Genomic DNA, 13,242 nt, shown 5'->3' with positions numbered 1-13,242 from the left:
TATCACTCACGTGTAGTTAAACTGCTGACCACGCTCTGTGAGCCAAAACTCTTTAACCACTGTCTCGGTCGGCGCGCGCCCTCGCAGCCGAGCAATTTTCTGTACAAACATCTGCCGATTCCGCACTTTCTTCTCATCCGGCTGTCCTACTGCTGCGATTGCCACCTCCTGCAGCGCTTGCTCAACCCACTTTTGCGCCTTGCCTGGCATCCCTCGAAAATACGTCTTCAACAGCTGGGCATACTCGCCAATCAGACTCCGTGGCGCGTTACCCGAGATCGCCCAGGTCACCTGTCGCATAACAGTGTATCCCGTGCGCTCGATCACGCGGTCAAGTTCGAGCTGCCTATCGGCTTCGGACACAGCCACGGCCTCCGCACCGGCAAACGCGATCCAGAACTTCACGCTCGCTTTCACAACCAACGGCTCCCGTGCGCCGAGCATGTTGACTGCGAACTGCTCAACCAGCTCATGAAAATGCGTGTACGTCAGTAGCACGTACGTGCAACGTTGGAAGACAACTCTTAGCACCTCCAACATGCCCTGAAACACGTCCGGATCCTGACCCGCACCGGCCAATTCGTTGGGAATAACCGCGCGCTTGTACAGCACATCAAGCAACTCCGCTATACACGCGAAGCTGTTGTCGCTACCCCGCGATTCACCTTCAGTAGTTGTATACGCCGTCACGAACGCCGTCGCGAGTCCAAACAACGGCTGCATCGTCGCAAGATTGCCGACACTCTCAACCTCTTCGCGCACGTACTTGACAATAACATCTGGCACCCACGTGAATGCGCCAGGAAGCCTCTCCGTAAACCCGACCCGCAGAACCGAGCACGCATTCTGACGAATTTCCAGCGCGCCACGGAATTCGGCAATGTTAAGTGCCAGAATTCTCACGATCTCAAGCACGCTGCCCTTGAGTACGGCACCGCGTGAGCCGGGCATGTTCCATGCAGCGCTTAGTTCTCGTCGCCGGGTCGCCACTATACCGCTGCTGTCGTCGTTTTCGTCAACGTCTATCGCAAGACGGCACCCTTTACCCGTCATCGCGAGCGCTTTCAGCACCGACGCCGCCATTTCTCTGCCATGTTCCACGTCTCCGGACTGCGTAATAGTAATCGCTCTCTGCGCATACATTTGCAACGCACCCACGAGTGCCGTTAAGTAGTCGATCTGCAAATCAAGGTTCGTCACCGCTTGTTGTATCACCTCCGCGATTGCACCTGCTATCCGCTCCTTTGCAAGTGAGTCAATTGCTTCTCCATTCGCCAACATGTCCGCGTAAATACTCAGAAAGTCGGGCATATTGTCACCTAGATCACCCGCGCATGTTGAGCAGATCTGGTAAATCGACTTTGACGCATGTATTGCCAATGTTGGACTTGTGAGGCACTTAAACAGGTATTGCATGACCTGGGGTATGTACTGCCGTCCATCTTGGCTGAAGAATGCCGTCGACGAAGTCATCAGTGTCAATCCGGCCTGCTGTGCTCGGACTATTGGTGATTCTGGTAGTAGCTGTAGTAAAGGTGACCGCACGAGCTTTTCCAGCATGTGGAACTCTGATGGATCCGATGGTAAAGACTGCGTGATGGCGTTCAAACAATATAAAGACGCTTCAACGCCACTCCAGTCCACGTCACTCATCGATATGAGCTGAATAATCTGATTGACCAACATCTCGTATAGCATTGGCTGCACGCACGGGTAGGAACTCTCAATCAAATCAGCAATCTCCTTACGGTACCCAAGGAACGCGTCCCGCGTGTCGCGGTGCCAGCTTGCTAATCCATTATTCGGCGGTAATCGCAGTTTATGCCAATAGAGCTCAATCACCTGCATCATAAGTTTCTTATAAATCGCCTGTTTTGATTCCTCTCGTTGCTGTCCTTGTTCGGTGTTCGCGTCCGCCGATTCGTCTTGATATAACACACCTTCCGTGAACAGATTCCAAAACTCGATCGATCTCTTGGTTATATTTTCGTCTTCAATGGGATATCCGGGAGCTTGTAGGATCATAAGCTGAAGCTCAAGTAACCTCTGTGTCCGATGATCCGCGATATTCGTGGCAGCGGCTTCCGCCTGAAGTTCTCCAAAAGTCATAAACAAATTAAAACGAGCCTCGGGAACTGTGTCCTCAAGAGTGGATGGATCTGATATTAGCACTTTGATAAGCCTCTCCTGCTCCGGTGAGGTTAATATCGTAAACATCACATCCCGAAATGTGCTCGTGACCAGTTTGTCCGACCACTCCATGTAATCGATAAAAACTTCAACACCGGCGACGTACATCTCTTCATCAGACTCCATTTTAAGATACCGCAGGACCATGCCGAACGAAGAGGTAATAAAATTCAGAGTCTCGGTTACCCCGTTGGACAAAGCAGCGAGCGCAGTTGACCATGCTCTGTAGCATTTCAGTCCTGCCACAGCAAGCACTGTGTGCGGTTCGTCGCAGTCCACAAACAACTTAATCATCACCATCGCGTAACGGGTATTGTCTTCGAGAAGTTGTAGAAGCTTGGGCCTGTCGCTCAAGGTTAGCCGGCGAATTGAGGCGAAGTAATAAAGTCATCATACCGATCTTGCCGCGCTCCATCCGCACGAACAATTTCTTCTGCAAAAGTGGTACAAAAGAGCAACGCAATCTCCAAATCGGCAGGAGTAAGTTGAGCGACGTCGACAACGAAATTGTTGGCACTCTCGGGAACTCGTGTGCCCACGACAACACTATTTTTTAGAAGCGAGAAAAATACGTCGTACACCGGGAACGGCCATGATTGTGACGCAAAAGCAGGAAATCTCACAATCGCGAGTAGCAGCGAGCTCGCCAGCTTCTGCGTGATAAACTGTGGCCCTCCGCGGTGAAGCAGAAACCATGACAACAGCTGTGACACCAGTTGGCCAAACTCGGATACTGAAGCAAGATTGCTGTAATGCTGTTAAAGAGGCCCGGATGCAAATCAATTGCAAACCTACCAGTCGTTGTTGAGCTTTACGGTGTAAGTCAACGCACCGAAGAATCGAACGTTGGGCTCGGGACTTGAGAGCATTAAGTTCGCGAGTTCCCATGCTTCAGGCGATTTCTGCAGAACCTGCAGTTCTTGCTGCGTACTGAAGAGTAATTAGAAACATTCACGTCATGCCCATGGGATCCGCTACTCACCTTTGTATCAGAGCGGGATCCGCCGGTCTGTAGAGCTGGAGTACTTTCTGCAAGATCGACTCGTTAACGGCAAACTCGACACACGGAACAGAGCACATTCAACTTACCTGCTCGGCCAAACGATACAGCTCCTCGGACACCATCGCGTCCAATTTTCTAGTAGTGGCACACGTAGGCCGGCCAAGTTGCAGCTTTTGCCGTAGACGTGCCTGGGATCCCTCTAGGCGCTTGCCGGGGGCGAACCTCTCTCCGCACCCGGAGTTCACCAGTTCGCCGTCGTTGGCAGCAAAACCATCTGGGGGTCTGTACCGCATAGGGTCAGGGCTGGCGCTTGCGGAAAAAGGTATCCCCGCATTCCGCGCTTCGACCGCTGCCAGAGGTGGCCGTCCAGCCAGGCCCATTGACGACAGCACACCTCTTCTTCGCGCGCACTGCAATTAACGTGCATAGCATACCATCCCGAACACTCGCAGCGATGTTGGAACATAGTGTCTGTCCCAAGAGCGTGGAGGATGTCGTCGCAGGCGGCAGTCATTGTGCATTTGGTGAGCCCTAGCCCTTCCCCCGCCCCTGACGCGGCCCGCAGTTGTTCCAGTCAAAAGTCGTCGACGCCGCCTTTCCTGCCGCACACTCGCCGCTGTAGGCTGCTCCCGTGCCTGCTTATCTGCCCTCCGCCGCTCCGCCCCCTCCCCGCTGCCGCCAATCCCCCTCCTCTCTCCACCCCGCCATGTCGACTCCACTCCAGGCTGCGACCTCCCAGGTCGTCGAAGAGTTCTCCCTCTCGACAGAAACGCTCCGCGCGATTGCTGCGGAGTTCGTCGTCGAGGCACAACGCGGCCTCCGCCTGCCGGGACAATCCATGCCTATGCTGCCCTCCTATGTTACCTCCGTGCCCACCGGAGAGGAGAAGGGCGTCTTTCTGGCCGTCGATCTCGGCGGCACGAACCTGCGTGTCTGCTCGGTCCATCTCGACGGCAACGGCAAATTCAAAATCGTCGCCAGCAAATCGCCGCTCACCAAGAAGCTTATGACTGGTACTGCCGAAGGTCTGTTCTCATTCATCGCAGAGCAAGTGCGCGACTTCCTTGCCAAGCACATCGACGAGCGCTTTGCGGAAGAGCAACCGCACGCGGGCTCCACCGGCCATTACTTCAAGCTTGGCTTTACCTTCTCCTTTCCCGTTGTGCAGACCGGTATTAACTCTGGCACGCTCCTGCGGTGGACAAAGGGCTTCGACATCCCTGATGCCATTGGTCCCGACGTTTGCGAGCTTCTTCAAGAGCAGCTCGACAAACTCAAGCTCCCAGTCCATGTTGCCGCTCTTGTCAACGACACTGTTGGTACTCTTCTCACGCGTGCCTACACCTCTGCCGGCAACGGAAGCACCATTGCAGGTATCATCCTCGGCACCGGCACCAACTGTGCATATGTCGAGGACCGTGCCGCCGTCACAAAGCTCGGCGATCCCACTCCAGCAGACAGAGATATCATGATTATCAACATCGAATGGGGATCATTCAACAATAACAACACAGTGCTCACGCGTACACCTATTGATGACGCAGTCGATGCCGAAACACCCAACAAGGGCGTACATATTTTTGAGAAACGCGTCTCTGGCATGTTCCTCGGAGAGATCATCAGACTGCTTCTTCTGGACCTCAGCGCCAAGGGCCTCATCTTCTGTCAGCCGTCGCATGAACTACTGACACCCTGGACTCTTGACACATCCTTCCTGTCCGCTGTGGAGTCCGACACGTCGGTCGATCTCTCCACAATCGAGTCGACTGTCTCGTCCAGCCTCGGATTACCGACAACTCTGGCCGAGCGCGAGTCAATACAGCAGCTCGTCAAGATCATCGGTAAGCGCTCCGCATACCTCGCCGCCGCCATCATTGTCGGCCTCCTTACTCAAACCAAGGCTTTGGACAAGTACCCGACAGTCGACATTGGCATGGATGGCTCCGTATTCCAGTTATACCCAGGCTACGCGTCCATGATTCGCGACGGACTTCGCATCCTTCTTGGTAAGGACGCGTCGCGCGTCACGATCGGGCTCGCCGAGGATGGTAGTGGCGTCGGCGCCGCGCTGTGTGCACTGGTAGCATAAGTTGAGATCATCATTCAACCATAGTTCATGTCTTTTCCTGCATCGTCACCTAATCACTTCAAGGCATATCTCGTGCTCGCCTTCCCGCTGGCGCGAACGTGATGCATGGGTATGCTTATGATATCAAAATCGTGTTGTATTAAAAGCTTTATTGTTTATTGCGTATTGTTGGTAATAAATAGGTGAATATCTATTTGGGGTCGACTCCGTCATAATGAAGCGAAGCTTTGGCGAACACGGATGCTGAGGAATAGATTGGAGTAAGGCAGATTCGTTCTATTCTCCATCCTCAAAAGTCAATACAAATACTATTACTCTCCCGACTCTTATCTCGGATTATCTCTATAGAAACTACTTCTTTTTCTTCGTATCTACGATTGGTTCAGGGAACACAGACCTGTCCTACATCGACTACTGAACAATATATTCAAGCGCATAGAGGGCCAATATTCAAACCCCTAACCGGATGCGATGATGTCATTGCGAGTCAGCATCTGCTTACAGGAGTATCACCCTCGCGACGCTGCAAGATCCATCGTCGACCCACCCACCCTTCATATAAATATCTCATTTTCTTCTTTCTATGAGTTTTTTGCAGCCATAGGTTTTGCTTCTACCGTAATGTCGCCTCCACGCGGTAGGTTCCCGAATCAATTGATGCCACTTTATTCTCTGATCTAAAACAACGCCCATGCAGGTCTTGCAATCATAGCCGGATTCGGTCCCGGCATCTCTCTCGGCCTCGCACGTCGTTTTGCACGTTCCTACGACCTTGTCGTGCTTGGTCGCTCTCTCAACGCTCTTTCTAGCACCGCAGTCGGCTCCACCTCACCTACCTCGGCCACTCACCCCGATGCGCTCGCGGAACTACTCGCAGACGCCAACCTCGCCTCTCTCTCTCCGCCGCCAAAAGTCACCGCGCTAATCGCCGATGTGTCAAACACAGATTCCATTACGCAAGCGTTTGCGGAAATCAAGAAACTGAACCAACCTGTCGTGGCCGCACTGTACAATGTATCCGCGCCATTCACACGTAAACCATTTCTCGAAGCCGAAACGTCCGAATACGTTACTGCCTTCAATAGCAGCGTGATGGGTGCGGTGCTGTTCTCGCAGCAAGTTCTACCGCTCTTGATTGCCGCTGCGCCTGGGGCGCAGTTGTCGCCATCGCTTATCTTCACCGGCGCGACGGCGTCATATAAAGCGAACGCACAGATGAGCGTGTTCACTACCGGCAAGTGGGCATTGCGATCGCTCGCGCAATCGCTTGCGCGTGAGTTTGCCCCAGAGGGCGTGCATGTTGCGACTGTCAATATCGACGGTATCGTGGATATGCCCAAGACCAAAGGCTACTTGAACGAGTTTCCAGATCAGAAGATTAGTCCTGGCGATGTCGCTGAGACGTACTGGGATCTGCATGCACAGCGGAGAAGTGCGTGGACTTGGGAAGTTGACGTACGACCGTGGCTTGAAAAGTGGTAGCGTGTCTAGTTTTATTTAAAATTTATTAAGTGATGGAAGTCGTTATGCTCTTATCATCATATCATCAATATTGAACAATCTAAGAACTCGTTACACGTTTATCATGCTTACTCCTCTAAGACCTCTAGGTACGCGACAATATCGCCAGCCTCGACGAAGTCTCCGCTGCGATGCACAACCTTGATCACCTTGCCGCCACTAGGCGCGTTAACAACCATCTCGGTCTTCATAGCCTCAACCACAATGATACCGTCGCCTTTGCTGACGATATCGCCGACCTTGACAAGATCCTTCCAGAATCGGCCCGCAACCTCACCGTAGACAGCAATCGCAGTCTCGGGGATCTCAGTCTTGTCCTCCACGCGCTCGGCCTCAGAGCTCTGGAGCTCGGCGTTCGAGACCTGGATTAACTTAGCGATCTCCTCGGTGCCTTCACGCTGCTGCTTCGCAAACTCCGCGAGCTCGGTCGCGTTGGCTTGCAGCCACTTGCTGTACTCGCCGTAGTCGAACACGCCCTCCTCGATATCAATCTTAAAGCGCCCATGGTTAGCCTCGTCGGTCATGACCGCAAGTTCCTCCTCCGTAACCGGGTAGTACTCGACTCGGTCGTAGATGTCAAGCAACCAAGGCCGATCCTGCTGGCCGAGCGTGAGCTTGTCCCAGATAGGAATTGTCCGACCAACAAGCTGGTAACCGCCAGGCGAATCCATGGTGTAGATACACATGTACATGCCACCGATACCGACAGTGCCGTTAGGCGTGAATGTCCGGGATGGGTTGTACTTGGTCCCAAGCAGCCGGTGACGTGGATCAAGCGGGACGGCGCAAGGAGCACCGAGGAACACATCGCCCAGACCAAGAACAAGGAACTTAGCATCGTATAGAATCTGGCGGATGATATCACGGTCGTCGAAATGGTTGACTTGCTGCAAGAAATCAACATTATTAGGCAACCACGGCGCAGCGTTGCGGATAGTTTCGCGGTATCGGTCAACAGCAGCCAAGGTCGCGGAATCTTCAAACGCCAATGGCAAGCGCACGATGCGCGATGGAACCTGCCAGTTATCGGACAGGACAAGCTCGGACTCGTACGAGATCAGAATCTCCATTAGCTTAGACTGCGCAACTTCCAGGCCGTTGTACTGAATCAGCACGGATCGAACACCAGGTGACATCTCAATAATTCCGATTGTAGATCGCGCCTTCACCATCTCGGAAAGCTGGTACACTCGGTAAGACAGACGCAGATCGAGAATATTCTCGCCATACTCGACCAGAATGTAACGGTCACCGGCCTGTCTGTAAACCACCTTGGGAATTGTAGCGGTCTCTTCGCTCTCGTACAGAATCGGGTTCTGCAGATCTCTAACGGCGGGCTTCTCCGTAACTGTGCCAACAGCACTCGACACAATAGTGTCTTGGTGCGTCTTCAACGCGATGGCATCGTCGAACGTAATCAGAACAAATTTGATCATGTCGCCCGGTTTAAGCTGTCCGACCTTCCACATCTCCGCCTCAGCGACAGTGACAGGGCAGACGAAGCCACCCAATGACGGACCATCGCAAGTCAAAATAACTGGCTCGTCTCCAGTGAAATTGATAGCACCAAGAGCGTACACACAATCATGAATGTTGGACGGATGCAGACCAGCCTCGCCACCATCAGGACGCGCCCATTCGGGCTTCGGGCCAATCAAACGAACACCGAATCTGTTGGAGTTGTAATGTACCTTCCATTCAGCGGCAAGGAAATCGTTGATCGACTTCGCAGTGAAGAAATCAGGCGCACCATGAGGCCCAGAAAGAACGCCAATCGACCACACCTTCGAGTAGGTAGGGATCAGCGACTTCTCAGCAGCAACGGGCTCGCTGATCGGGGCGGGGATTGTGGAAGACTCGAGCTCAGGCTGGCCGAGGAAAATAACATCACCGAACTTGAGAACACGACCGTTGAAACCGCCCATGTTGCCCAAAGCAAAAGTAGAACGTGAGTTCAGATATTCCGGTACATCTAAACCGTTGCGAATTGCAATGTAGGATCGCGAGCCGGTGATGATCTTGCCAACAATGAGAGCCTGACCAGTCTTGACCGCAATAGGCTCCCACATGGGGACAGTGATTCCGTCAAGGGTAGGTGCGGTCTCACCACCAGTAATGGCGATCACAGTGTCGCAGTGGAACTTGATTGAAGGACCGATCAGAGTGCACTCAATAGCGGGAGACTTGCTGTGGTTGCCAACAATCGTGTTGGCAAGACGGAAAGCATAGTCGTCCATAGGGCCAGAAGGAGGAACGCCAATCTTCCAGAGCTTGATACGGCCAGGATAATCCTGCACGGTGGTGTATGAACCAGGAGCTAGAAGCTCAATAGCCTTGGCATTGTACTTCCACGAGTCCAACAAACGAGTAGACACTGCGCCAGCTGCGAACAGCTCCGACGAGGCAATCGACAAAAGGTAGTCAATGTTGGTAGTAATACCAGAAACAACAGTGTTCTCAAGAGCGCGAATCAACTTTGCAAGAGCGTCCTTGCGGTCAATTCCGTGGACGATGATCTTTGCAAGCAGAGGGTCGAAAGAGGCGGAAACTTCAGTACCCTTTGAGACCCAAGTATCAATACGAGCAAAGTCTGGGAATTCCACGTTCAGAAGCTGGCCGGGAGACGGTAAAAAATCTTTAACAGGATTCTCGGCGTACAAACGAGCCTCAATGGAAGCGCCGTTCAACTTCAGCAGAGAAGGATCAAATGAGGGGGGAGTGTTGGCAGCGACAAGCAGCATCCACTCAACAAGGTCCAAACCAGTGACCATCTCTGTAACGGGGTGCTCGACCTGAAGGCGAGTGTTCACCTCCAAGAAATAAAACTCGTTTCGAGGAGCGTCGAAGATAAACTCAACAGTACCAGCACACTTGTACTTCATCGATCGCGCGAGACTCTCAGCCGCGGCCTCGATCTTTTTGCGGGTATCCTCGGGTAAATTAGGCGCCGGGGTCTCTTCAATAATCTTTTGGTTGCGGCGCTGCAGAGAACAATCGCGCTCACCGAGCGAAATGGCGTTGCCATTGCCATCGCCAAATATCTGAACCTCTACGTGGCGCGCATTCTCGACATAACGCTCCAAGAAAACAGAGGAGTCATTAAAATAAGACTGACCAAGACGTCTGACTGAGTCATAGGCCTTTCTCAGATCAGGAGTGTTCTCACATCGCTGCAGACCAATACCACCGCCACCGGCAGTGCTCTTCAGCATGACGGGGTAGCCGATCTTCTCGGCGATCTCAACAGCCTCCTCGACGGTATCCAATAAGCCGGAACCGGGTACAAGAGGCACATTAGCCTTCATAGCGATCTCACGAGCAGAGTGCTTCAAGCCAAGCAGGCGAATAGACTCGGCCGATGGACCAACGAAAACAATGCCTTCCTTCTCGCAAGTCTCTGCGAATTCGGCGTTCTCGGACAAGAAACCATATCCAGGAATGATAGCCTGTGAGCCAGTCGACTTAGCGGCGGCAATGATCTTGTCAATCCGGAGATAAGTTTCGGCAGCAGTCTGGCCCTCGAGAAAGACAGCATCATCCGCATTCAAAACGTGAGGAGAGAAGCGGTCAGGCTCGGCAAAAACGGCGACAGACTTGACGCCTAACTTCTTCAGAGTCTTAATAATGCGGACCGCAATCTCACCACGGTTGGCAACAAGCACAGTGTCAAAAGGCTTCTTAGCCGCGAGCTTCTTGCTCTCAATGTAGCCTCTCCAGCCGCCAAATTTTGTCACGTCAATAGCGCCCTCGAAACCAATCTCTTCACAGACAAAGCCCTTGACCCAATGGCCGCTCTCTAGCTCGACGGAGCCAATAGCAAGAGGAGGCGGAACCTGACCAATAAAAGCGCCAAAGCCGCTGCTAGGAATGTTGTAGACCTCAAGTTCGATCTTCTCACCAACGAGCGAGTCGTGGCCGGGAGTGATGCGTCGCAGACCGGGCTTAGGTGGTGTCGTGTTAGCTAAGTGGTACAATCTATAGTCTGGCGATGTGGATGTCTTGTAGGCGAGCGTAGCACCAAGCTCAACCAGCTGGTAGTTCAAAGGCAGACCAGACAAGTGGGCGCCAACGACTGCTATCTCCATAGTACCGGCCGTCTTGGGGATCTTCGGGATGGAAGCAATCATTTTGTCGTCAAGACCGGCCTTGGTATAAATGCCGGTGTTGCCAATCAAACGAGAATCAGCAGAGAGGAACTTCTCAGCCATGTTGAGTAAAGCGTAGTCGTTGAAAGTCGCGGAAATTAAAGTCACGCCAAAGGGCAGACCGTCGTCACGGAATCCAGCGGGGATGGCAAGCGCCGACATGTCGGCAAAGTTGACGAAGTTGGTGTAGGTACCCTGGTACGAGTTGACGAGAACAGGCTCCTTAGCAAGCTCCTCGAAGGTTGGGTTTAGCGGAGCAGTAGGGACAATAAAGCCGTTGAAGCCTTCGAACTGCTGCTCGATGGCGCGCTCGAGATCCTTGCGCAAGTATTCGTAAGTGAACAAGTCGGCTGCCGTGAAGTTCTCGGCCTTCTTCACGATACCAAGAACGACGGGATCAATGGCGGTCGGGTTGGTCTTGATCAAGTCGGCGATGACAGTGTATCGCTCTGCAACCCAAGGGCCCTCATACAAGCAAGCGGCAAGCTTGTACAAAAGCGAAAAGTCTTGAGGAACAAGCTCGTAACCAAGAGACGAGAACTTCTGCAAAGCAGCCTGGAAGAGAAGAGGGTTTTTCTCCTCGTGATAGAACAATGGCTTATCAGGGACAGCGAAGCGCGGCTTGGGACCGAAAGAAGTCAACAAGTTGGCCGGCAGATGGCGGGAATACGCATCGTCGGCGTCGTACTGCGCAGCAATGGAAAAGACGAGCTGCGCATCAGGGACAGTCTGAGCGAAGATTGACACACAGTCGAGAGTGCGGCAGGCAGGAACGACTCCCTTGGCGGAAAACGCACCGCGAGTGGGCTTCAAGCCAATGGCATTATTCAGCATAGCAGGAACACGGCCAGATCCCGCAGTATCGGTACCGAGTGAGAACGGCACAAGACCGCGGCCGACGACGTTACCAGAGCCAGCTGAAGAGCCGCCGGAAACATGTTTATCTGAGAAGACAGATGGAGTCTTGCCGTACGGGGAGCGAGCACCGACGAGTCCGGTGGCGAACTGGTCGAGATTGGTCTTGCCGACAACGATGGCACCAGCGGCTTTAAGAACGGCAACAATGGTAGCATCCTCGGTCGGGTTGTAGAGGTAGGCAGGGCAAGCGGCCGTGGTCGGATACGTGACGGCGTCGATATTATCCTTCGGAGCGAAGGGAACACCAAAGAGCGGATAATCCTTTAGAGAAAGCAATTGTCAGTCAATAGTTCACTAGAACACAAAAATTTGCATGAAGTTCATATGAGGTAGTTCAGCAAAGCTGTCGTCGTGAAACTGACAGCATTGCTTGACGGTAATGCTCCTCACCTTTGGGTCCTTGCCAGACTTCAACAGAGCCTCGAACTCGGCTTTGACCTGCTCCGGTGTTCCACGAGTAATCCACGCGGGATCTGCGGGATCAAACGAGCTGACGAGGTCCGCAAGGCGCTTGATTGCGACCTCAGGCGTCGAGGAAAGCTGAGCTTCTCGCCATTGAGATACGGTCCAACCAATAGTAGGCAGGGCCATTGGTGTGGCAGTCCAGCGGCTGGAGACGATAGCGAAGGCTGAGGTTGTGGGCGGAGAGTCAACTGAGCGATGGCAATTAGTTTCACGCAAACAGCGGGACTCTGGCGGACGGGGGAACTGGAGATGCTCGACGGCTCGTGAACGGTGAAGACGTAGCGTTGGCTGCTCAAAACGCAAAGCCGCGAATACGGTGCCGAGTCAGGAGTACAGAAGAGGATCAGGGTCGGGTCAGCGCCGCAAGGCGCGATAAGCGGACGTGGGCGACTCTGACCCGGGTCCAAGTCCCTTGCTCGGCCTTCTGCGGCCGCAGTTTGTCTTTCTTCCCCCGGAACTTTTGGCTTTCGCTTTCAGCGTTGCCGACCGCCACAAGCAGCGCGGAGCCGCGCGCAAAGCGCCTTCCGGCCTGCTCCTCGCCATTGGTTATCGCCATCGGTGCTCGCCGCCCGATGTACTCTCCATCTCTGCGGTGAATTGCGAAGCTCAAGCCATACGCGCCCACCGTGTCGGGGACCATGGTGAAGAGTCAGTCCTAGATACAGCAACTGGGTCAGATTTAATGCCACGGCTTGTAATTGTCTCCCCGACGCCCTCCGGCGCGCCCCGCGCGCGCGCGCGCGCATGTGGAGCGCGTGCCCATCGTCGGCTCGACAAGCCGGACATGTAGCAGCATTACTCAAGCTTCGTGGAGTTCTCTAGAGGAAGGCGTAGAAGGACGAGCGCGCGAGGCGAAAGTCAGTGTCTCCGCGCTGCATGATGTCGGCTTCGACATTCGCATGCAGTGCGGC

At 53.6% G+C, this 13,242-nt stretch overlaps 4 protein-coding genes across 4 annotated transcripts; 2 read left to right on the top strand and 2 right to left on the bottom strand.

Moving 5' to 3' along the window:
• Positions 1 to 6: 6 nt before the first annotated feature.
• V1518DRAFT_426408 (armadillo-type protein) lies at positions 7 to 3,573 on the bottom strand (the record flags this gene model as incomplete). The annotated part of the gene is made up of 5 exons (XM_066905985.1): positions 7 to 2,533; positions 2,587 to 2,937; positions 2,986 to 3,120; positions 3,173 to 3,219; positions 3,280 to 3,573. 5 exons carry the CDS (start codon positions 3,571 to 3,573, stop codon positions 7 to 9), a joined length of 3,354 nt encoding a protein of 1,117 aa, XP_066760908.1.
• Positions 3,574 to 3,768: 195 nt separating this feature from the next.
• On the top strand, positions 3,769 to 5,651 carry V1518DRAFT_382168 (hexokinase-domain-containing protein). Its single transcript, XM_066901659.1, has one exon. The coding sequence runs from the start codon at positions 3,900 to 3,902 to the stop codon at positions 5,280 to 5,282; it is 1,383 nt and encodes a 460-aa protein (XP_066760907.1). The 5' UTR covers positions 3,769 to 3,899; the 3' UTR covers positions 5,283 to 5,651.
• An 89-nt stretch (positions 5,652 to 5,740) lies between these two features.
• On the top strand, positions 5,741 to 6,896 carry V1518DRAFT_414032 (uncharacterized protein). The gene is made up of 2 exons (XM_066903454.1): positions 5,741 to 5,919; positions 5,980 to 6,896. The coding sequence occupies exons 1-2, from the start codon at positions 5,754 to 5,756 to the stop codon at positions 6,762 to 6,764; spliced, it is 951 nt and encodes a 316-aa protein (XP_066760906.1). The 5' UTR covers positions 5,741 to 5,753; the 3' UTR covers positions 6,765 to 6,896.
• On the bottom strand, positions 6,751 to 12,716 carry V1518DRAFT_414031 (uncharacterized protein). Its single transcript, XM_066903453.1, has 2 exons — positions 12,257 to 12,716; positions 6,751 to 12,127 (listed from the first exon to the last, which is right to left on the bottom strand). The coding sequence occupies exons 1-2, from the start codon at positions 12,455 to 12,457 to the stop codon at positions 6,872 to 6,874; spliced, it is 5,457 nt and encodes a 1,818-aa protein (XP_066760905.1). The 5' UTR covers positions 12,458 to 12,716; the 3' UTR covers positions 6,751 to 6,871.
• Positions 12,717 to 13,242: the final 526 nt, after the last annotated feature.

This window comes from Limtongia smithiae, assembly GCF_038497785.1.
Source record: "Limtongia smithiae strain NRRL Y-17922 unplaced genomic scaffold V1518scaffold_3, whole genome shotgun sequence".
Taxonomy (NCBI): domain Eukaryota; kingdom Fungi; phylum Ascomycota; class Lipomycetes; order Lipomycetales; family Lipomycetaceae; genus Limtongia; species Limtongia smithiae.
Note: the sequence above shows the minus strand (reverse complement) of the source record. Positions and strands in the feature narration are given on the sequence as shown.